At 37.2% G+C, this 23556-nt stretch overlaps 2 protein-coding genes across 3 annotated transcripts; one reads left to right on the top strand and one right to left on the bottom strand.

Moving 5' to 3' along the window:
* Nucleotides 1-4031: 4031 nt before the first annotated feature.
* On the top strand, nt 4032-15870 carry LOC116259255 (uncharacterized). Of its 2 annotated transcripts, XM_031637368.2 has the most exons (24): nt 4032-4191; nt 4294-4432; nt 7713-7792; nt 8166-8252; nt 8394-8444; nt 8560-8677; nt 8984-9040; nt 9146-9210; nt 9982-10065; nt 10732-10782; nt 10899-10961; nt 11101-11147; nt 11273-11342; nt 11440-11502; nt 12461-12550; nt 12641-12679; nt 12807-12956; nt 13088-13165; nt 13293-13378; nt 13618-13666; nt 13766-13846; nt 14052-14145; nt 15040-15314; nt 15563-15870. In XM_031637368.2, the coding sequence occupies exons 2-23, from the start codon at nt 4315-4317 to the stop codon at nt 15222-15224; spliced, it is 1806 nt and encodes a 601-aa protein (XP_031493228.1). In that variant the 5' UTR covers nt 4032-4191; nt 4294-4314; the 3' UTR covers nt 15225-15314; nt 15563-15870. The 2 variants fall into 2 exon arrangements, with proteins under 2 accessions (XP_031493228.1, XP_031493965.1); XM_031638105.2 differs by lacking the exons at nt 14052-14145; nt 15040-15314; nt 15563-15870 and having other exon boundaries at nt 13293-13404.
* A 259-nt stretch (nt 15871-16129) lies between these two features.
* LOC116258019 (ABC transporter D family member 2, chloroplastic) lies at nt 16130-23556 on the bottom strand. Its single transcript, XM_031635400.2, has 12 exons — nt 23208-23556; nt 23059-23106; nt 22616-22969; nt 21472-21667; nt 21256-21323; nt 20210-20536; nt 19903-20067; nt 18301-18529; nt 17744-17982; nt 17328-17670; nt 16625-16893; nt 16130-16472 (listed from the first exon to the last, which is right to left on the bottom strand). Exons 3-12 carry the CDS (start codon nt 22844-22846, stop codon nt 16293-16295), a joined length of 2247 nt encoding a protein of 748 aa, XP_031491260.1. The 5' UTR covers nt 22847-22969; nt 23059-23106; nt 23208-23556; the 3' UTR covers nt 16130-16292.

Here is a 23556-nt window from a genome sequence, read left to right on the forward strand (position 1 = left end):
TTTAATTAAAAAGAAGGCTCATGTGGATCACATCGATTATGTAGCCAATTTTAGGGACACAAAGTTGCTTAATTACATTTTATGATTTGATTTACTTTTTGTTTAGCAGAAATATTATATGAGTGTTTTATGAATCTACTTTAAAAATTGAGTAGAATCATGAAATAAAAAAACAAATGAATCTGTATCGAGGTATTAACGGTGATTCTCAAACATCCAAATCAAACATGTACTCACCAATCCAATAAATATAATAAGTACACCAACCACCACACTTAAATTTGTTAGTTTTTTTTTGCTTTTCATAGATGGCAGTTCAGAGTTCAGAATAAGAGTTCTCTACGAAACCCCATGTTTGGAACAGATTTAGGTGCCTCGTTTCCATAGAAAATCTTTCAGGCCTCACGATATTTCTCGGTGCCCTTACTGAAATTTGTGAAATGTGCAGCTTTGAAAATAAATTCTATCCAAACACATCACTGAAATTCCTACCCTTGCAAACAAGAAGCATGAGATCAGCACCGGCACCGGCACCGGCACCCCGCATTATGGTGACATAGATGGGAACATGTTCATTTTATGCTACAACGGCTTTTAGGGCACCTTTGTCATGCCTAGTGCATGCTTCATAAAATTAGCATATCGTCGTCCAACCCAATAATGTGTATCTCCTATCAAGTAGGAATTTTGGTAGTTTGAAAAAAAAAAAACAATCATGTTGGTGACACCATTTTATTTTTGCAATGCATACTCTTTAAAGTGTGTTTGAACGACCTATCGAGCCAAGCCAAACATCCAGTGGCGGATGTCTTAAGTCCATCATCTTCAAAATCCGGCAACCTTGCTATTGTCGCTAGAATAGAAACTCATATATCGTGTTTGAATGTACAAGAACTCCAACCTAATACTTTGGGGCAAAGGTAAGGCATAGCAGGTCATATTGTTAGAGCCCCTAATAGTAGAGGACCATGTGTTATATGCCGAAAATGACCAAACCCCTCCTCCTAGTAGTGAAACATATAAAATATTTATCTTATAAAATTACCAAAATGCCCCTTCAGTAAAAGGTGGAAACTTGTCTTCTTATGCTAATGACATAAGATAAAGACTGCCTTCAAGATATATGGTCTTAAATCCACAATTCTCGAAATATTAGAGAACCCATAGATGGCGATGGTCATCGGCTGACTGGAAAGAACAAAACCTACTCAACCTTCTTTCTCCAATTAGTCTTATAAAAACAAAGCTAGTGAGCAATGAAATTTATTATATGGAACATAGAACAAGCTTGATATAGACTTCACGCGTTTGGAGAAATTAGATAATGCTTGCAGTTTTGCTTCGTTGACGTACCCGTATAAAAGATAATGCAAAACGACAATCAACTTTTTGCATGTCCATAATGGGAAGCGTAAAAGTACTTCAAAACAAAATATTGGAACTCTATCTTTATATTTTGAAGCATGTATCTATTATACCACAAACACCATATCCATTTGCTTGAAAATTAAACTCGGACAATCAGTCCATCACTTTCAGACAATGAGCGTCAGTTCCTTTTCAACATCCTATCGACGTCATGTAGAATAAAGACTTGTCGAGGACATAAATTTATCATGAGTCGGTCAAATTTTAAATCACACTTTCATTTGACTCTTGTGTATCGTTTCTTTCTTCATTTCTACCAAGACAAGTGCAGATCAAATATATAATAAATTTCGTATATCTGTTGCACTAAAGTTGGGGAATAATTTGATGTCATGGACTTACTACAGTCATAATCCACTAGATCTAAGTTCATTTCATTTCATACTGAGTCAATTAGGAGTTACGTTGATATGGTTATCATTATATTTAGAAAGAATGCCATTCAAACGCATGCAAGAAAATGCAATATTAATTCATGTATTATTTCGTTCTCATTTATATCTACAAGTTTTTTTTGTTTTGTTTGTAATTGGTATCAAAATTAACTTTTCCGATTTCTATTTTATTGGCTTGAAAACTAGGATCCTCTCTCCCCCCCCTCTTTCTCTCTCATATATATATATATATATTTGATTTAAGATAAGCTCTCTCTCTCTCTCATATATATATATATATATATATATATATATATATATATATATGAAGAAAATGTTTGATTTAAGATCAGAGTGGAAAGGTCTAATTTTAAATTCATGGGGATTCAAATCACGAGGACCTCAAATCCTAGACAATCAAATGCGTCCTTGAACGGTGAATTAAGAATATTTCTTCCCCTTCTCTACTCACTTTTTTAATTATAAATGATTAAGAAGAATATGACTTCGAGAACCAAGTTCGTGAAACTTTTCATAAACAATACTTATTTTGACCAAGATCAAGACAAAAGGCATATATACCACGGGCAATAGATCAATAAAAAAACACAAACAATTGTTTAATATTTAAAGACAGTGGCTCCAATTAGAGTCAGGTAGTAAACGACGTGTTATCCGAAAAGGGTCTTCCGTCGTCAGAATTGAAAATAAGTATATGTTTTTCAAAGCTTACTTAGGCATATGCTTGCGTCTTCATGTCCGTAAATTTTTTTACTGTATTTAAGAGTTTCAAGTCAAATTGGATGAAGGAATCTCACCGATAATGTAATATCCGAAAAAAATTTATTAAATATTTCAAGTATTTATTACTTAAATTTTTAAAATAAAAAATACCCTGATATGGCCCCATGTTCATTGGCCGATACGCTTATCGGTCTGGAAACCGATACGGTAATAACGTTTATTTAAGTAATTAATTTCCAAAGCATGGAATTTGTAGGAACAAAAAATTCCTGCGCCAAATTTCGGATAAAATAAAAGCAGTTTCAAGGCAGTCAGTGTGGTAGACATTGATACTCGAGCCGGTTCATTTTTCTAAGCACTGTCCCAGTCAGGCTGTATCGGCTAATGCATTCCGACTTGAATTGTCTTATCTGCGCGATAAAAATTTGAAAGCATATGCTTTGTTAATTATTTAATTTAAATGAAGGGCCCTTGGGAACCGATCCGGTAATAACTTTTATATAGAAATCAATTTTTGTTCTTTCATGTTTGAGCGAAATCAAACAACTTTCCAGAGCTCTCCTTTTCGTAAAGAGGATGTCGGGTATCAAATTCGTATAAAAGATGATCGTCATCGTATATAAAACAAAATTTATCTAACAATTATTTATAGTTGAGTTGCTCGATTTGTAGGGGCCACTTATAATTTTCGAGACAGTAATAAATTTCTACTCTTGTTAAAGACCCCTTTTAATACTCAAGAAAACTTAGATGTCATACTTTTATACCATCAAGGTTCTATTTCGTTTTGAAACTTGGCTAGACATATAATATATATTTCAATTCAATTATCATGTTTAACATTATTTGCAGTCTCTAAAAGTAACATACTGAACTTATATTTTGTTGACGTGACAACGACCACATAGTTTTTGGCTGAGTTCAAATGAGTATTGTGAAAATAATGAAATCTAATGATATTTTGTTAATCTGATTATTGGCACCACTTAGCAGCCTTGATAAGTCACTAATTCGATTCCTGTAAAAGTCAAGTCACAAAAATTCGATTTCTGTAAAAGTCAAAACATAATACCTTAGGCGACCAAAGCTCCCGACCTCATGGTAAAAAAAAAAAAAAAAAAAGTGGGGTCGTATAAAGGGCGTTTAACTGAGGCAAAATAATTTACCATTGCAGTTAAAAAAAAAAAAAACTACCTTAATTCACGTTATAAGTTTGTTACCGTGGTCCATAGGGGCGCGTGATCAACGGCCGAGATGATTGCGACTGGACGGCCGAGTTTGATTGTGACCGGACGGCCACGATCGCGAATCACCGGGCGGCACGTGATCCGCCGAATCACGTCCGCCCCTTATCGTGGCCGGTCCGACGGAACGGACGGTGAGGGTGGAGAGACGGCGCCGCTCTCAGTCGTTAGCTACGAGAAAGACAAGAAAGGGCTCAATGAATCCCGTGAATTCCCTGCCTCTCCTCGCGGGATCCGTATTCCGGTTTCTCTATTTATCCGTCCCTTGATTTTATCGCTCGTACTCCCCCGTGTTCCCTCCCGCCCGCACTCCTCTTTCTCTCCCTCTTTTCTTGCTTCTTGGTTTGGAGGGAGAGGGAGGAGGTGAGATCTCTTTCTGGTCTGCAAATCCCCATTTTCTGGTAGTTTTCTTGCTTCGTATCCGCGCATTCTTTCAGTTGTTCCTTCTAGATTGGGCTGCTCACGACGATTAGTGTTTCATTTGTTTCTTCTTGGTGGATAAGTGAGTGCCGCCGCCGGGGAAGATGAAGTACGTTCTTGTTTCCGGAGGAGTCGTCAGCGGGCTCGGCAAGGGAGTGATGGCGAGCAGCATCGGTGTGGTTTTGAAGGCGTGTGGTCTGCGTGTAACATCCATCAAGATAGGTATCTCTCTCTCTTGCCTCCTTCTTGTTCTTGTTCTTCTTTCTAGCGAGAAGATGGCGGGCGCGGAGTTGCTTTTATGCACCCAATGTGCAGAAATTTTGTTTTCAGGGCTTCGACCTGAAATATTTCGTTCGTTTTCGCGTTGTAATGTGAGGAAGAGTAGGGGATTTATTATTTATGCCGTTTGTCGGAAGTTTCGTTGAGGTATTTCGTTTTTTCTTCCCTTCTGGATTATTAATGGACGCCGGCTTCTGGCAGCGAAAGGTTTCGAAGTTTTTCTCCTGATGTTGGTCACGCGCTTCCTTCGTTCTATGTGTTTATAGAGTGACACCTTCCGTGACGGCTGAGCGTTACACTATTACTCTCTCACTGTGCGCGTGCGCGTGTGTTCTGTCTCTGTCTCTCGCTCTCTCTCTCCATCTCTCTATCGATTAATATATTCGGATGATTTAAGTTATTAGACTGGCATCATAGTTTTTTATTTCGTTCCTTAATCTCCCTATACAAGTCTTTTATTTTGAGAGCGATCCCTTAGGTCAACCCTGGTAGGAAACAAGATACTGCATATAGATTATAACTTGTTCTTGACTATTTGACGGGTTTGAGGCGTTTATATGCCTCATTTTTCTTGAACTGTATTACTTCGATGATTTTGAGTCCTATATTTTTTGATAAGGAAATGAATCCTTCTTTTTCTTAATAATCTTAGGTTTTCACACTTTTCCACTACTACTGTCACTGTTTGTTTATTTAGGTTATTACTATTTGTTATTGTTATTATTGTTGTTTTTTGTTCTGTTCCGGATTTGATTGTTGAGACGTGTGTAGTTTCTGTTTTCCGTCGTCTAAGTACTTGGAAGATTTCCTTTTTCCCCCAAGAATTTCTACCGCTTTAATTATTTACTAAAGAGTTTTTTTTTTTTTAAAACAGTCGTGGTGTCTAGGGTTTCGAAATTTCAAATGCGACCTCGTAAAGGATTTGAGGTTCATTTCTTTTAATATTTACAATGGCTGCCATTCGCTTGTTAGTCAACCTTTTTTTTTGTTACAAATAGGACGGCTTACAGAAATGACGATTTTAGTTTTGTTTTAATTATATTATCTGTTGTTGGAAAGAACACGATTCTTTTTTTCTCGGTTCAACTCCTTGTGAAAGAGCGTCAAAGAGAAAACGTGGTCGCATTTCAGCAAATGCTTGTTGTGGATTTTTTTTCCATTTTTTAGTGTAAGAACGTTCAATGTACCCCAAAAAGTGACGACCGACTCACCAGTCGTTGCGTGAAATTCAAAATCTTTATCACCTCCCTAAGGCAGTGCTTGTCTCTCTCTATCTTATGGTGAAATAGTTGAAGTTTTGCTTTCTTTTCTGGTTTGGCTTCTTTAGGAGAAAGGTAGGCCGTCCCACCGAATCAACTTGCTTACTCTAAAAATGGATGTTGGGGTTAATTCTGGGCTATGTGGTCCCAATTCTTCTTTTTAACCCTGAAAGTTATCGAAACTTTAATTTAATTATGACGTCAGGATCTGTACAATACTTTTTAACGGTTGCCGTTGGAATTTTGGTGAAACGTTCTGCTCTTTGCACATGGCTAATAATACCTTTTGTCGTTTGCTACTTCTCCCAAGTGTCGTCAGTTTTTTTCACTTGTATGGAAAACCAGGCAAGCTGCCCACGAAAAGCAAAATTAACAGGTACCTTTGGTCTGTCCCCGTCCTTTTAATGTAAACTTGCCCTTTTGATAGTGTGTAGTAGAAGATAAAAACAGAATATTACTTTTCATGGTGCTCTTTATTACCACTTGACGGGTGGATTCCGTTTCGCTCTTTTGCAATTTAGAGTATAATCCCCACTCAAAAGAACGAGCCTTTAACGTTCCTTCAACATTTTGAATGATAAGAAAATTTAGTGCTTGTTTTCACTCTGAATTTTCGTCCACAAAGTTTTACTATCCCAAATGTAGAGTCCCCTTCTTCGTGCCCTAGTTTATGGTCCTTTTTTACCCTTAGTTCCCAATTGTTGCACCAGCATTTTTTTTTTGACTTCCATGAATAAAGCATGAATCTTTCTCTTGAGATTTACAATTCTACTCATATTATTATTGGCTCCTTTTTTCTTCAAAAGTTGATTTCCAGTATTATAGCTACATGAGCAAATGATGAAATGAGATATGCTTGTGATTTCTTCTTCTAAGAACCTGTATAACCTTCTATAATTCTTCTTTGGTTTTGGTTTTTGGGAAGTTCACACTGCATTCTGTAAATTATTTGTCATCATGTTGGTTTAAGTGAAAGAATTGACTGTTTGGTGGTGAGCTCGTGGTTGGAATGCCATAAAAGTGGGGAATGTAGACATGGTTATTTTCTGGACAAGTACACCGGTATTGGGATTTACTTTCATATTTTTGTTTTGGGTTTTCAGGAGAGTTGATTTACTTCATAAATTCTGATTTATTATATCTCAATTGCTTAGAGCAGTGTAAAAATCCACTTCAAAGTGTAATGTGTAGGCTACAACAGGAGGCTTGCACTAAAACAAATACAACACATCAAGCACAAAGGCTTCACATAAATACATGCAAAAGTACACACATAAGGGTAGACATAAATAATTTTGTCGATAGGGCTTGCATAAGCTTCAAAAATGGGAGGGAATCATCCTCCCAAGTGTACAACAAGAGGGAGTAAGAGGAAGCTGAGTTATCTGTTGGTAGGTCATTCTTGGTCAAAGGCTATCCTTGACAAAAGAATGAGGATAAAATAAACTATAAAGAAACATACACTGTAAATTTAACATCAAATAAATTATAAGTATATTAGAATTTTATTTTTCTAAAAATGCAATAAAAACATTATATTATTCATTTTTTCAAGTGATATTATTTTTATTTTCTCCATTTTTTTCTTTATTTTTTTTAAAAATGGAGATATGTATATATGTACACAGTACACTTATATGTGTGTGTATGTGTATATATATATATATATGTAGAGAGAGAAAGAGAGAGAGGCCCATATGTATACACATGTTCTAACGAGCACTTGGATGATTCTTGAAATTCTGAAAATGAAAAAGAAAGTATTGAACTACTGATCCGCGAAAATCAAATTAAACTCTATGAACCAAAAAAATAACTTCAAGGTGGTTGTCAAATTTGAGGGGATTCTCAGGCATTGTCAGTGTGTTTTATTTTGGCTTTGCTTTTGAAGGTTTATTATTTCGCAAAATAGCTGTGGAGTGGAAGTTATATACAGTTTTTTTTTTTTCTTGTGATCTGTGCAGATCCATACTTGAACACTGATGCTGGAACAATGTCTCCTTTTGAGCATGGGGAGGTGTTTGTTCTCGATGATGGTGGCGAGGTATGTGCAGTGAAAAATTTATAGGTTTATCATTTGGACTCCTCATGTTTCCTGGGCTATGTATTTTATTATCTCTAGTGCTTTTTCAAGACACATGCTGCAAATATCGATGCAGATGTATGCATGATTGAATCTTTATTTGTGTGTGGATGTGAGTGTTTGAATTTGGCTGCCTCTTTTGATGTTTCTCTCTTTGAGCATACCTTTCACTGTAAAACTAGATATGGTGAACATCATTCTAACCTTGACGTTTAATGAAGTACTGCTTCTAATATAGTGCTCCATGATTATATTACAGACAGTTTGGTTGTAGTTCTCTGTGCTAGCATTTCAGACAGTTGTCTCATGTCCTGAATCTTTTTAATTCTTGAAGGTTGATCTTGACCTGGGAAACTATGAAAGGTTTTTAGATGTCAAACTGACTCGTGACAACAATATAACAACGGGGAAAATTTACCAGGTATTAATTGGTTATCGAGTTCTAATAATTTAAATTGTAATTTTATTATTTCAATTTTCAAGTTTTCTGATGAAGATAACTTTGCCAACTATATATATTGTTTCGTGCATGTGACTGATGATATACTGTTTCTTTGTACAGTCTGTCATTGACAAAGAGAGAAGGGGTGATTATCTTGGCAAAACTGTTCAGGTCTAGAATAACAATAAGACATTAATTTAGCTAGTTTGCCCTTGGCATTCTGCTGTTGCCTGGCTTTTGGGTTCTTACTTCTAAAAATTAGTCAATAATCATGCCTTTATTACAGGTTGTTCCTCACATAACTGATGCTATTCAGGAGTGGATAGAGCGGGTTGCCATGATTCCTGTGGATGGGAAGGAGGGCCCTGCTGATGTGTGTGTCATAGAATTGGGCGGAACTGTTGGTAAGAGGAAATTTTCTATTTTTGTTTTATTCAGAACTTAGTCCTGCATATCGTGGTATCGTTTCCATTGTTAAAGTGCAAGCTTAACAGCCTTCACAAGAGCCGACAACATAACCATGTTCCTACCCACACAATCCCTTCCACACTTATATGGTTTGTCTGGACTTGCTTCTTTGTGTTCCTAATCTCTGTAGAGCTGCCATGAGAGTAAGATAATGAGTCTTATGTCTAAACAGAAAACATTTCAACAGCTTTTATGTCAATTTTGAGAGTAGTTGGCTGCTTGTTAACAGTGTTCCCATGTAGGTGATATTGAATCTATGCCATTTGTGGAAGCTCTTCGCCAATTATCATACCGTGTTGGTGAGGACACATTTTATTTACTTTTACTTACTGAAGAATCCATTTTTTTGAACTTGATACTTAGTTGGTGTTTGTCTTTCTATTGATTAATTGATTATTTTACAGGCCCTGGTAATTTCTGCCTGGTCCATGTCAGCCTTGTACCTGTTGTTAATGTTGTTGGCGAACAGGTAATTTGGGTGGACTAGCAATCTCTTATATATGGCATGGATGCTAAGTCAGTACTTGAGTGTGTGTTATAACAGCTTCGGGCGCTCAATTGACAGAACTGGTGGGGATGCTCCAAGTTTCATTAAGCAATTAAACTCTGTGCAACTTCACTGAATTGGTCAACTTACCTGCTCTGTCATTCATATTGGGTTTAATTCTAGCAGCCTGCCTGTCTACGAATTAGTTTCTGTGTTTGGCAATCTTGGCTGACTCAGGCGAGTCAGCTAGTGACTTGGGTCGCATGATTTTTATTTAGTTTAACAAAATAAAAGTATAATTTGTGGAACAATCAGTATTTGTTCCATATGAGGAACAATTATCTATGTATATGTGTGTGTGTGTGTGTCTCATATATATATATATATATATATATATACAACGAATACATGCATATAAAATATAAATGAATGTTTGAGTCATCTTGAAATCTCGTCTGAGTTGGCTGAATTTGACTGAATTAGGAAAGTCAATACCATGACTGGCACTGAGTTTTGTGTTAGTCAAATCCTTGTATTTTAACTCATCTTGGCTACGATATGATTTCATTTGAATGAGTCACAAATTGATTTTCCAGGCTTGGCGAGCTGTCTGCTCTTTTTTTATTGTAGTGTCCTATATATGTGTAAGTGTTGGTCAAATAAATAACCACTTTGGAGGCATTTTACTTGTACTTCAATTGGTAGATTATGATGCAAAAAAAAAATTGTGCTGTTTTGCTGTTATGTCTACAGAAAACAAAGCCAACTCAGCACAGTGTTCGTGAGCTAAGGGGTCTAGGTTTGATTCCAAACATTCTTGCTTGCCGCAGTACGAAGGTCTCTCTCTCTCTCTCTCTCTCTCTCTCTCTCTGTGTGTGTGTGTGTGTGTGTGTGTGTGTGTATGTGTACCTCAGGGGAGCATATGCCGCTAAACTCATGCATGTGTCAAGTGCGAATATGTCTATCATGAAAAGATACGTCCTTCCCACTTCTGAGGTTAGCTGATGTTTTAAGCAGTGTGACTTTAGCAAGGTTTAGTCAAGTTCGTGAATATCCCTAATTTTATTTTATTTCTGATCAATGGGCTCACCTGGTGGGCTTGTGTTGTCGTTAGGTAGCACCGTCCATTGATTCTGTAACCCGCTGCGACAATGTAAATGAATTTGCTGAGTCCAATGTTTATCTTGAGTTCAAAACATATTTTGTGAACCTGATTGGGAAGTGTTCCTGGATTTTGGAGACACTTAAAGGAATGAGTGAGTATCATACCGATGCTTGAGAAACCGTCAAAATTTTTGCCTGTCAAGCAATCCTTCGGGTGTTGCTTGAAATTCCCAAGACAATGATTATAGTTTTACAGACATGGAATGGAAACATTGCCATCCAGATCTTTTTTAGCTGTTTATTGGAATCCATGTATATCATTATCTATATTTGCACATTTTTTCTTGGGTGCATGTGTTCTTGTCCATTAGCCTGATTATTGCTTGATTGACTTTACAGCCACTGGAGGACAACGTGAAAGAAAAACTCTCTCAATTTTGTCATGTTCCTGTAAGGCTTTCCCTGCCTCTTTCTTCTTTTTTTACTTTTCTGATCACGTCATTTTTCTCAATGGTAATAAGGACATTATTTATCTTCCCGTTGTTTGTTGACTGACCGTGTAACAGGCTGAAAGCATTCTTACAATTTATGATGTCTCAAACATCTGGCACATACCTCTGCTTCTAAGAGTATGTGTCCTTGTATTTTATCTATTGGATCTCATTCTTCACTTCTCTTTCTATTTTATTGCTTTCTCTGTATTATGAGCATGTTCTAAGGTCCTTTTTCATTTACGTACATGTTTCTGTTTAAATTCTGTTCTTGCAGGATCAAAAGGTCCATGAAGCAATTTTAAAAGGGCTAAACCTTCTAGGGTTTGTATTCTGGAACCATCTCTTTGTTATTTAGCATCTGGATTCAGTAATGGACTTTTATAGACTTTTCTCCATAGTTATTGTATGCCTATTGATTTTTTTGGGCATATTTTCTTTCCATTCAGCTTTGCAGGAAATCCGGAGTTGCAGGAATGGACTGCAAGAGCTGAACTGCAGGATAAGTTATCTTATCCGGTAGGTTCTAATTTTGCAAATCAATTGATTTGGAGGCAAATGTTCCATTATTCATTTATTTAAGCTCATCTAGCTTTGAAGTTTTGAACATGTACAGGTTAGAATTGCCATGGTTGGAAAATATACTGGTCTATCAGATTCTTATCTGTCTGTGTTGAAGGTATGCATGTACTGTGCACTCACCAGTGTTGTTAATGTTTTCAACTTTTGAATTCTTGTAGGAAATATTGCAAACATGAAGAAAATCAGTTCTGAAATGTGATTGAACCTGTTAATGCCATGATATAGAATGGCCATGTTATTCTTGTTACTTTTTTAGCAAGACTTGGGTTCCTTGATGATTTCAAAATTTTTACAGTTCATGTATGCCTTTGAGATCTTGGGATGTGGCACTTGTTCTTAGGTTTTACTATTGATCCCTCCATGGACTTGTCAGTGGATCGGTGATTGATGAATCTGTTTACATGGAAAGCCCTTTTATTGGTACGGGACATTTCTCAAGTGGAGGATATTGATCAAGAAGAGGTGGGACCATAGATACCAGGGACTCGATGGCTCTTTTATAACTTTTCTTCCCCTTCTGCAGTACTTCCTGCTTTACATCTTCAGATACTTAACTCACCGCTTCTTCTCCATGTACCTCTTCCTGTATCCATTTCACTTGCGTGGAAGGAAAATTACTTGGATAAATTAGTCTGGAAAGTCCTTTTACAAAGGCAACATCTGAACCCAAAGGAGGTGCTTCTCATGAAACTTGTCTTTCTGTATCTCTTCCATAAGGGCATGAAAAACCTTATAAAGATAGAAGTGAAGCAGAAGCACTTTGGCTTCTCTATACAAGACTGTCATTTGAGAAATCAAATGGTCCTCAATTCTAAATATTTGTATCTGGTGTATCCATGGGGCACAATATGTTGCTTGTGTGTTCTTGGCTGGTTGAATTCTGTCTAGGACATTGTTACCTTGTTTGATTGTTTTCTCATTTCTTGATCAAGTTCTCCCTTCTTTCTGTCTCTTTTACCTCTGAAGAATTTGAGAACTTTCCTTTATGTATGAACACTTTCTTTCGCGTGTGAAATCTTACTCTTTGGAGTGTTTGTACTTAAAATTTGGAACAGGCTCTGTTGCATGCATCTGTAGAATGCTCAAGGAAATTGATGGTTGAATGGGTTGCTGCTACAGATCTTGAAGATGCTACTGCTAGAGAGGTTTCTAGAGTCCAGACATTATTAATGATCTTCTCTGCTTGTAATTCCTGTCTTTTAAAGTGCCTTAGGTAGTTAATTTCTGTCGTGCAGGATCCTGATGCCTTTGAAGCTGCATGGAATGTGCTGAAGGTAAGGCCTTTAACTCTCTCTTTCTCTCTTTTCCTCCCTTAGCTTAGGTTGTCAAGTTAATCTTGTTCAATTTGCTTTCTTATTTGTTTATTAACAGAACTAAATGATTTTGCTGTTCCTAACTCAGAGTGCAGATGGTATTCTTGTACCTGGAGGATTTGGCGATCGAGGTGTTCAAGGAAAAATCCTTGCAGCAAAGTATGCTCGCGAAAACAGAATCCCGTACCTAGGAATTTGTTTAGGCATGCAAATTGCAGTGATTGAATTTTCACGTTCGGTATGTATTGCCTGTGGGAATGGTTGATCTCTCTGTGTACTTGATTTCTTGATCTACTGAAGCACTTGTGTTTTTGAAACTTTGTTACCGCATTCTGTAAAATAATTGCCTCATTCTTGTTATTTTTCCAGATTCTTGGCCTTCATGATGCAAACAGTACAGAATTTGATCCAGATACAAAAAATCCTTGTGTGATCTTTATGCCAGAAGTAAGCCCAAACATGCATATGTTTGATACAAGGACTTATTGCTAATGTCGTTTTTTTCCTGGTTTATTTTTGTGATGTTTATACTGTTTCTTTCTAACACACATTATCTATTTATTTCTATGAGAAGGGTTCCAAAACTCATATGGGAGGTACCATGCGTCTGGGATCGAGAAGGACATATTTTCACATGGCGGACAGTGTCACTGCAAAATTGTGAGGACCAATACATGTTTTCACCCGTATGTTTATTTCTAACCTTGGAAAGATGGGGAAGGACTACAAAGCTCATTGTATTAGTGTTTTTTGGTGGTGTGTGTATTCAAGTGCAAGAACTTTGGGGACCAGTAACTACTGCTTTACCAGAAAATCTTCTGATGTAAATTTTTTTATCATATATTTCTCTTTTGTTTGACATCTCTTTTCCTTTCTCTTCCTGAACTTGGTTTGCTTAGATACGGCAATGTGGGATATGTGGATGAACGGCATCGACACAGATATGAGGTTTGTTGCCTTATGCTCTTGCACTGCAACGCCTGAGAACTGAAAAATTTCTGGCTAATGTGCATATTTCAAGCTTGATTGGTGTATCTGCATTTTTAGGTCAACCCTGAGATGATTGATCAACTGGAGCAGGCAGGTCTTTCATTTGTCGGGAAGGATGAGAGTGGCAAGCGCATGGAAGTGAGTATTTCTACTACTAAATAATTTTGCATTTTAGTGGACTCCGAGAGGTTGCCCTAGGGTGGGCTTTAAAGTGCTGAGTGAGGGTCCATTGGACCTGATCCCTTATTTTGTATGTTGTTTTGCCTATGGAGTTATAAACCTGGGGCGTCTTATGTTTTCATGTTGCATTATTTATACTTATGTTCCAATCTATTTTTGCTAGATTGTAGAACTTCCAGGTCATCCTTACTTTGTTGGCGTACAATTTCACCCGGAGTTCAAATCTAGGCCTGGAAAACCTTCAGCTGTTTTCTTAGGTAATCTGTGCTTTGCTGATAATCCTCAACGACTTAAACTTTTTTGCTTTCCGTGCGAACAGAATGATAACTGAGATTTTGCTTCACTCTTTCATGTTTAATACACATGATGTGTTTTTTGTGTTAGAAATATGAGCCTGTAAATTTTACAAAAATATCTCTAATAAAATACTTCACGTCCATTTCTTCTGAAATAAATATATCGCTACTGAAATATACTACGTAATTTTCTTTGAAATGAATAAATAAAATTGTGTGTTCCTACTGGTGTCATTGCAACCAACAACAACTTCTCTTTTCTAAATGGTAGTGACCTGCCTAATTCGAACTGGTATCTTTGCTACGGCCAACGACTTGTCCTTTCCAAATGGTGTGGTGGCTTGCTTAACCCCATCTTACGTAATAGAACCTTGGATTGGACAACTTGATTTGAGACTCTTTAAACTTCAGAGTAGATGGAATAATTTGATTGAAGTACTTGAAAGCTTAGGTTCTTCATTTAGCAGCTTGAATTGCAAAAAACATATGAACTTGTGAAGTAGCATTAAGGGAATTTGATAATTGATGGTTTAGTTTACATTCTCTGGTTCAAAAAGTTTCACGTTCCATAGTTTTGATGTTGGACACTTGACCAGTATAAACTCGTGAAATTGTGGAAAGACATCTGAAATTGTAAAAATAACATCAAGGAAATTTGTTAACGTTTTATAAGCAATATGCATTACGCTGTTTATGTCCTCTCTTCACATCCTGTGGTTCCAAAAAAAGTTCATGTTTCATAGTTTTGATATAAGCTTGTGAATGGTGAAAAATATCACTTTTTCATTATAGGCCTTTGCTTAAGTTGACCTTACGGTTAGTTTGATGTCAGTTGCACTTTTTGAATATGAGCAGGGCTTATACGAGCAGCAACTAATCAACCAATTTTTGGTATGCCACATCCAAGCCACAACAAAATAGCTACTAGGAACAGCATGAGCAATGGAACGGCAGCGCCACTCAAGTCATTCATGAATGGCAAGATAAATGGTCCACTAAGGACCAGTCTCTACTCAAACGGAAATGGCGTACATATTTAGAAAGCAATTTGGTGGCCTTGGAAATCTGTCACCGCTGGAGTTTTGCAGTTTTACTTGGAGGGGCTTTTCTTTTTTCTGTACAGCTTGCAGGTTAGGATTTTTAACTTCTTGTGCCGCATTCTATGGACTTTTCATGACAGTTTTTTTTCTCTTTAATACGGTTTAATATTTAGTATTTTCTATTATAAGGAGTTGGACTTTTATATATGGTACATTGTATATTAAGATGAACATTTTATTTTATTTGCCTGATGTATAAGCATGCACTGAAGTTTCCGCAGGTTATCATTCTCTACTCTTCTGACTGGAGATTACATAACTGTTTTTGGTGCTAACAGTTGAGTAGATTCGTGGCTGGAGACTGACGAGTGCCGGAATGGAGACCAAGCAACCTACTTGGTTCAAACATGGACAATAATTTCCATTTCATGGCAGTTTTTCTGGGAGTTGTCTTCGCAGTTACCGAAGCATTTTGGTTCAAATATGGACAATAATTTAGATTTCATGGCAGTTTTTCTGGGAGTTGTCCTCGCAGTTACCAAAGTATTTAGTCTGTACTTGTGATGGAACACCTAAAACACTGCAAGATTGAGTTATCTTGTCTCAGTTTGAACAAGATCATTCCCTATAGTGGAATGATTTCTTATGCATCTGCTTCTGAAGTTTGTATCTGAGAATCGCTATCTACGTACTAATATATCCAGTGGACGGTGAATGCAGAAAGGTCGACTTCAAAAGTGAGATGTTACGTACGGTATGAGGCTATAAGTAAAATAACAGAAACAATAAATTTACTGGATATCCGTGAAGAGTGGTCGACGTTCCTTCTCCGGAACCTCTTCAGAGTTCAACACTTCAGAAACATGCACTTCAGAAACATATGCAATCGGCTGATGAAATTGGGGTTATAAGCACAAAATTAGTAATGCATTTAATAATATAAACATACGCATTTAATAATGTAAACATACTTTTGCACAATCAACAATAAAAATGATAATATGAAACAAAGAATGCAAAAGTTTTCTTTACTTTTACACGGTCAGAATCTTGTAAGTGCAGCTGCTATTAGAATTTTTGGGTAGGGGCACGATCATTTGGCTCGAGAATCCAGTTTCGCTCGGAACTACCATCGGATGCTGCCTTGGATATTCGGAGGATACAGCTGTGGTAGTTACGTAGAGTCGTCCTATGGCCGATGCTAACATATGTTATTCCAGCACCTTTAATTTCTCCATACAGATGGGCCTGTCGACGATAAATAGACATTGAACTGTTAGTACCTCATTATATGCAGTTACATGGGTTGGCAGACCAGGATGATGGCCGATGACCTGAAACTGCAAAAGGGAGCTCCCAAGGTAAATAACAGGAAAGGGGAAAGCTAAAAGAAGTTTTACCTCATTGGCTTCATCTAAGGCACTAGTTGACTCATCCAAAAAGACCAACTTTGGCTGTGCCAGCAGCAAACGAGCAAATGCCAGCCGCTGCTGCTCTCCAAGTGAAAGGACACTAGACCATTCAAAGATTGAATCAAGACCAAAACGTCCTACGATATCACCGAGGCGAACTCTCTGCAGGGCTGCTAGGATGTCCTTATCTGTGGGTTTGTCAACAGTTCTATAGGCATCCTGCCAGCTTGGAACCCTAGATAAGAAAGGCAGCGATCCTGCAAATCATGTCATGTGTGTAAGATGATCGCAAGTAACTTTGTAATGATTCACCAACATGAGTTGAAAACACTGAATGCGCAAACTAGGCAGAAATACTACTTCATATGCTCAACAAATGCCATTATCTTAACTCTTGTCAAGAAGATCTCAACCAGTTTGATTAGTTCCAGCTAAACTTTAGGGCTTAATAGAGTTGTTTCAAACTTCTGATTTTGACAACTTATGAACTGATTATTCTCAATTATCTTCTTGTATTGAAGGAACTTATGGACTCCAGTATCCTAGACATCCAGTATAATACATCTCCTTCCATCTGGACACATTATACTAAAGGAAGCTTCTTTTTTTTTCCTGGAAATTATGGGAAATAACAATTCACTCATAGGACTGGCAGAAAACTCTCCAATTTGATAAGCATGGTAATACTTACCAACTGATTGACTTTGATCCGTAGTTGAAATAGCCTCATCTCGCCATGTTGGATAAAGTAACTGCTGACGGAGAGTCCCTAGAACCATATATGGTCTTTGTGGAAGGAAGAAAATATCCTGAAATCTTCTATTCCGAGAGCTTTCATATTCATTAATTACAGTATCTGCCACTCCATCCTCTAATGTCTTCCTCAATCCACCGGGAGCTGTTTCTGAAGAAACAGTCTCTTCAAGCTCCTTCAAATCTCCCAAATAGAATGTGATCTTGCCTTTTCCACTGCTCCAAAGACCAGCCATCGCTCTCAAGAGAGAAGTTTTTCCACTTCCACTGGGACCCATGATCTACAAAATAGAATTAAATTCAGAGCACTTCCACATTTAAGCTACTCAACTACAAGCAAGATGCATAACTAACCAGTAAATTATCTTTGTTGCAAATATCCAGGGACAATTCCTTAACAAGAGTAATGTTGCTCCTTGGTGTCCATAGAGTGAGATTCCTAATTTCCAGAAATTTTGGGTGATCATTTGAAGGCACAGATCCATTTTCTTCCATAGAAGAGTGGGTTATGTTACTATAGGTGAGAGCAATCTCTTCCTTGGGGTCAGACAAACCTGGAGTACTTGAACCGTCTAGAACATCATCAAACTCACCTACGAATAAATCAATTCTCATGATCAAAATACTGTCAGATAAATTTAAATTAATCAACGATATGCAAATAAAAGATAATAAAATTTTCAGAAAATATGTGGTGAGTCCAAGAAATAAAAGTTAGATATAGATCGCTTTATGAATGGATGCTGTGAAGCTGTGAAGGTATCAGTTCCACCACTTTGTTTTTAGTTTTTTTTTTCCTTCTTTTTTGCATTCCTTGGTCTATGGGTACTGCTACTATATGGCAAATGAAGTGTAACATTTTTTTGTTACCAAATCGACTTATATATTCTTACAAGAAAAAATTGATTTACCTAGTCGATCTATAACAGCTGAGAAGGCACTGATGGCCTGAAATTGGTACACAATAAGCGAAAAATCCCCAAGGATGTGATTGAAGGCAGATACTGATTGATTGATAACTCCAAATTCAATCTTTCCTGAGAAATACATAGGAGCAATGACAGCAGCAGGAAGAATTTGAATCAGATAGCGGTAACCATTCGTGAAGAACTCCAAATTTCGGGAAGCAATCAATAATTGCTGCAGCATAATCCCAAATAAAAAACATTAGTGTCTTAATAAAGTAGAAGAGTACATCATTCAAACAATTATAGAAGTAACAGACAGACCTAACGTGTCTTTTGTACATGATAGAAACACTAGCAAATCCCTAGCATTTATTTTTGACAAAAACCGTAGTGAGCAATTTGAAGCATAGGATTTCTTAATAAGAAGATGTTGCTTAACAAAAATCAAAAGTTGCCTAAGCACTAAAAATTACACATGCATTTGAAGAGAGTATGTTCTAATTTGACATTAGCTGGTATAAACTTTCTAGGCTCCAGCTGGGGAGAAAAAAGGAATTTCTTATAGTTTTTTTTTGGGTACATAACGTAGTTCCACAAAGAGTTCATGAAACTGGATGATGCATAATTAGAATTTAGAGAAGGATAATGTTAGATGAAAGTCTGCTCATGACAATGCAAGACATATCAATTATACGATCAACTACAGTTTAATGCATAAGTTGCACACATTGTGAAAGAAACCTACTATACTAATTATTCATTACGTCAAAGGCACAGAAACAGAATAAATGTTCAAAGAAAAAGCTAGAGGAATAGGTTAAAGGAAGATACCATCAAAAGGATGTGTATCTTTTTTTCCATTCGTTCACCAGAATGTATCATTATGCCTCATTCACAACATAATGATGAACTGTAGAAACACATTCTGTGAGATATGGCTAGATTGTCAGTTCCCTTTTTACCACAGTTTCTGTTTATCTTTTAGAACATTTAGAGGTATCAGGTAAATGTATCACCTAGTTCTGCTGTTACAATATAAATATCAGTTGCTACTAAATGAAGATTTGGTCATCATCATAAGAAATAAATGGACAAGTGAAACTCATAAGCCAACCCCATTAAGGCAGATAAGGTTTGATGATGATGAAGAATAATCTTTCTCAAAAATCGTGTTAAGTTTGTTTTATCTTTTCCTCTTCCTCTTTCGCTGCTACTTTCATTCAAATATACGCCGAGGAGAAAAAAAAATGAAAAGCTGAAATCACTTGTTGCAAGGATGACATAGGTATCAGGAACATGTAGAAAAAGTACATAACTGTTGGAACAGATCTTGATGAGTATGAGGCCAATTCAACATATAGAATATAGTTTTCTATTCTGTGCATTCATCTATTTCGGTGCACATGGACTCTCATTTTTCTTCCCGAACAGAAAGCTCATATTCTTCAATGGATATTGCTAAAAATGGAAATGCATCCTGAAGAAATAGGCAAACATTCCATAGATTTAAGATAGCTAGGTATAATGGCAAAAAATTTCAAAGCAGTTTTGCCAATACTAGGCATTTTTGAATGACAATGCAAAAGGGAAAGGTGCAGTCTTTACAGTTAGGTTTTCGAAAGCTCTTCTAAAGCGATACAGCAGAAGTTGCATCTCATTTTCCTCGCCACCATAAAATGCAATAGATTCAGCATTTTCACGAACACGAACAAGCCCATAACGGAAGTCAGCCTCCTTCTTCTCTTGCATGAAATTTAATGTAACTAGTCCCTGTCAGACATGATACTTCAAGTCAGTTCATGTGGTCCATCGGAAGAAGAACGACTATTCAGAAAAAATCCAGCATAAACTTGAAGTATATCGTTCTAATCAAAATTATAGAAAAAGCAACATTCAAAGATGCCAAACATACCCTTCCTAGGAAGACGCTGATAGCAGTGCCACCAATTGAGTAAACAATCAGCACAACAAACAATGGCGGATAGATGCCAAAAAGAATGTTACTGAATGATATCAAATCTACTGCAGCATTGAATAATGTCAAAGAAAATCCAAGCGCTGTCCCAGTAAAGGCACTGAGATCATCAACAATTCGCTGGTCTGGATTGTCGACAATTGACTGGGACTGGATTCTATAAAACATCCGATTCTTAAAATACCGTTCCATATAGTAGCTTGTCATCCAAGATCTCCACCTCAAACCAAGAATTTCCCTTGCATAATCTCTTAAAACAAAGATCTGCAAAGCAAGAAGTCAAAATCACAGGTTTCACCTTAAAGCAAGAGTTTGGCTCACATAATCTCTTAAAAAAATGAAACGCAGAGCAAGAAATCAAAACTGCATATTTGAAAACAACATAGATCTGGATGTAGAATGTCATATATTTATATAGTTCCACATTGCACATAGAACCAGCATTGATGCACGTCTTAGTTCACTAAACAGTGAGAAAAATCTTCTAGCAATAGTCCGCAATGCTAGGGAAAAAAGGCAAGTTCTATTTTGCCGTATACTGTACCTTGTAAAAATTTACGAGCTTCTTTTTCTTGAATGAAAAATAGAAACAACTAAATGAAAACTTTAGAAGTAGATCTACGGGCAACAAACTCATGGTAAAAATTCACTCTAAAGAGGAGAAAACTTTCAGACATTCAATAATTTGTGTAACCATATTGGTCTTGCTATTTGTATATATGTCTTTCATCGTTGATATAGAACTTGCACTGCCAATCGTTGAATGAAAGTTAAAAGCGTGAAGTGAGTCTAGTTATCAAATCACATAAACTTTCCTTTTCACTGAACCACCAGCAACTTCACATCCAATGTCTCACTCCATCCATTAGGGAACACTCGCTATGCTGCCTGCCAGTCTCACAACGAACCAATACATGTTTTTCATAAAGACTTTTCATATGGCTTGGAGAGAAATACCTAAAAGAGTGCAGCAATATGCTCACCGGAATTCCTCCAGCAAAACCCCCCAGGTAGTAAAGTAGCTGCCTCATGAACTGTTCTTGGTCCTTGTCTTGCAAATCAGAAAAGGAAGAGCAATCAGCATTCATTGAAAGTAAATGTAACAATCGTTATGAAAGAAATGGAAACATTATAAGTTTTAAAACCATGTGAACAATACAAACCAGATAAGGAGCATAAGAAATCAAGAGTTTACTTACTTGCAAGGGCATTATAGAAGTCCCTGCCTAAGAAATTGAATCCAACACTTATTCCTGTTGTTCCAAGTGTTAGCAGGAAAACAGCAAGCAGCCTTAACCTTGCTTGAACTTTATCTTCAGAGAACCAATATGGAGCAGCTACCTTCCAAAATCTCCGCATTAGGGTTTTAAGGTCAGTCCTCTCCCGCTGTTCTTCCTGATGGAATTATGGTAAATGGTGACCACAGGTGCCAAAAAAAAAATGGTAGCCAGAAAGAGAACTGAGTTAGATAGCCATAATAGAGAAAAACTCTAGCAGAATCTTGTAGCCAAATAACAGACGAATGTAACAAATATATTTTCTCAAAAGTGACCAACTGAAAGTTCAAATTAAGTCAATCTGAATCAAAGAACACATATTTTTGAAAATATATGTTATTGCATTGGACAGTTGAAATGACGCAGTTGAAGCATATAGATAAAGGAGACTTCAAGCAAAGAGACCACGTCATATTTTATTTGGACAATCTCTAAACCTTTCCACATACATGTATATCAAAGGGAAAGTTTCTTGCACAAACCATGATGCTCATATCAAACTACATAATCACGCTATGCAGATCCACGATATATACAAATTATTAACCAGGAATATATTCATCTCTCTAGAAGTAATTTCGTCATACCAATGCGTATACCGATGCATAAGCTGATGTTTGGGACACCTGTCCTTGGTAGTAATCAAATTATTTATGAAAATTCATACCTCTTTTCCCTGACCAAACATGCCTGACTATCATAAGCTACATATACATGCATCCCTCCATAAAAGTTTATGGAGAAAGTAACCGGCAACAACTTGTAAAGGATGTTGTAAAAGGGGAATCTCAATAACAAGTTTTGTTTCACCAGGATGCATGTTCTGCGATATCACGTCATCTCACGAATAGCTAGCGTATAATAAATAGAAAACTGTATAGCCATCCATTGTCTTTGAGTGGTTTGGCGCAGTACCTTCGGTAAAGCATCCTACGCTGTAAAAGTTATGTACTTTAACTACAAAGATGGATACATAAGCAACGCTAAAGCCTAAAAGGCAAGAGAACCAACATGGCAAAATTTCATAAAACTACAAACACATAGATAGATAGAGAGAGAGCTTTACCTTGTCATCTGGTTGGGTTTGGATGATGGCAGCAGGCGACTTGATGCTCTTGGTAATGGAAAGCCTCCTCCTACGCAACGATGATGAGGATGAAGAAGGCATGGCGGATTTCGGTATACGGAGACGGATGGGCGAAGGCAGGGATGCAAAGGAAAAAGAGAGTGGAGAGCTCTTGCTCGGTCTTAAAGACGGACTGGACGGCAGGAGGGACACGGCGAGAGGTAGATCCATTTTCCTTTTTTTTTTCTTTAATTTTTCTTTTTCCTTTTTTCCTCTGCGCTGTCTCGGTAAGAGAGAGAAGGAAGGAGAGCTCAGGGAAGCACGCGCCTCATGTCTAACACTCCAAAGCTGGAGCTGTCCTTCAGAAACAGGATGAAGTGCGCGTAAGTAATTTACGTAAATACCCTTCACAGTATCATAAAAAAAATTCAGTTTGTTCTCACATCAAAATCCGGCAGGAAAGCAAACCATATGTCTTGGCCAAATTTTCTCTGCAAATCAGTTTTTGCCACCCTTAAGAGTTGTGTACCAAAAGAATCTTTACACACGGGAACCATTCACTGGACAGGAAAAAGAAAAAATAACTATTTACCGGCAGGCGAAGTTCTGTACTGGGATACAGGGGATGTCGCAGCCCCCTCTCATGTTCGATCAAGCTACTTGCTTGTTCCAAGAAGATCAGAACAAGTGTCGAGTTGAAGATCAGAACAAGTGTCGAGTTGACATGGCTTCACTCCTCAGTATAACTTTGGTGGAAGTAGATATCGATGAATTTCCTCGGAAAAGTAAAATGTTAACGAACAATTGCCTGCAGATGACTAGGTGAATAGGCTTAAAGCCCCGAGTTAAGTAAGTCTTCAGTACAATAACCAAAGTGCTTGTTTGATCCAAGGGAGAAGAACACTGTGTCACAGAATTTTGAGTTCGATTCCACCATTTCA

Source organism: Nymphaea colorata, chromosome 1, assembly GCF_008831285.2.
Source record: "Nymphaea colorata isolate Beijing-Zhang1983 chromosome 1, ASM883128v2, whole genome shotgun sequence".
In the NCBI taxonomy this organism is placed as follows: domain Eukaryota; kingdom Viridiplantae; phylum Streptophyta; class Magnoliopsida; order Nymphaeales; family Nymphaeaceae; genus Nymphaea; species Nymphaea colorata.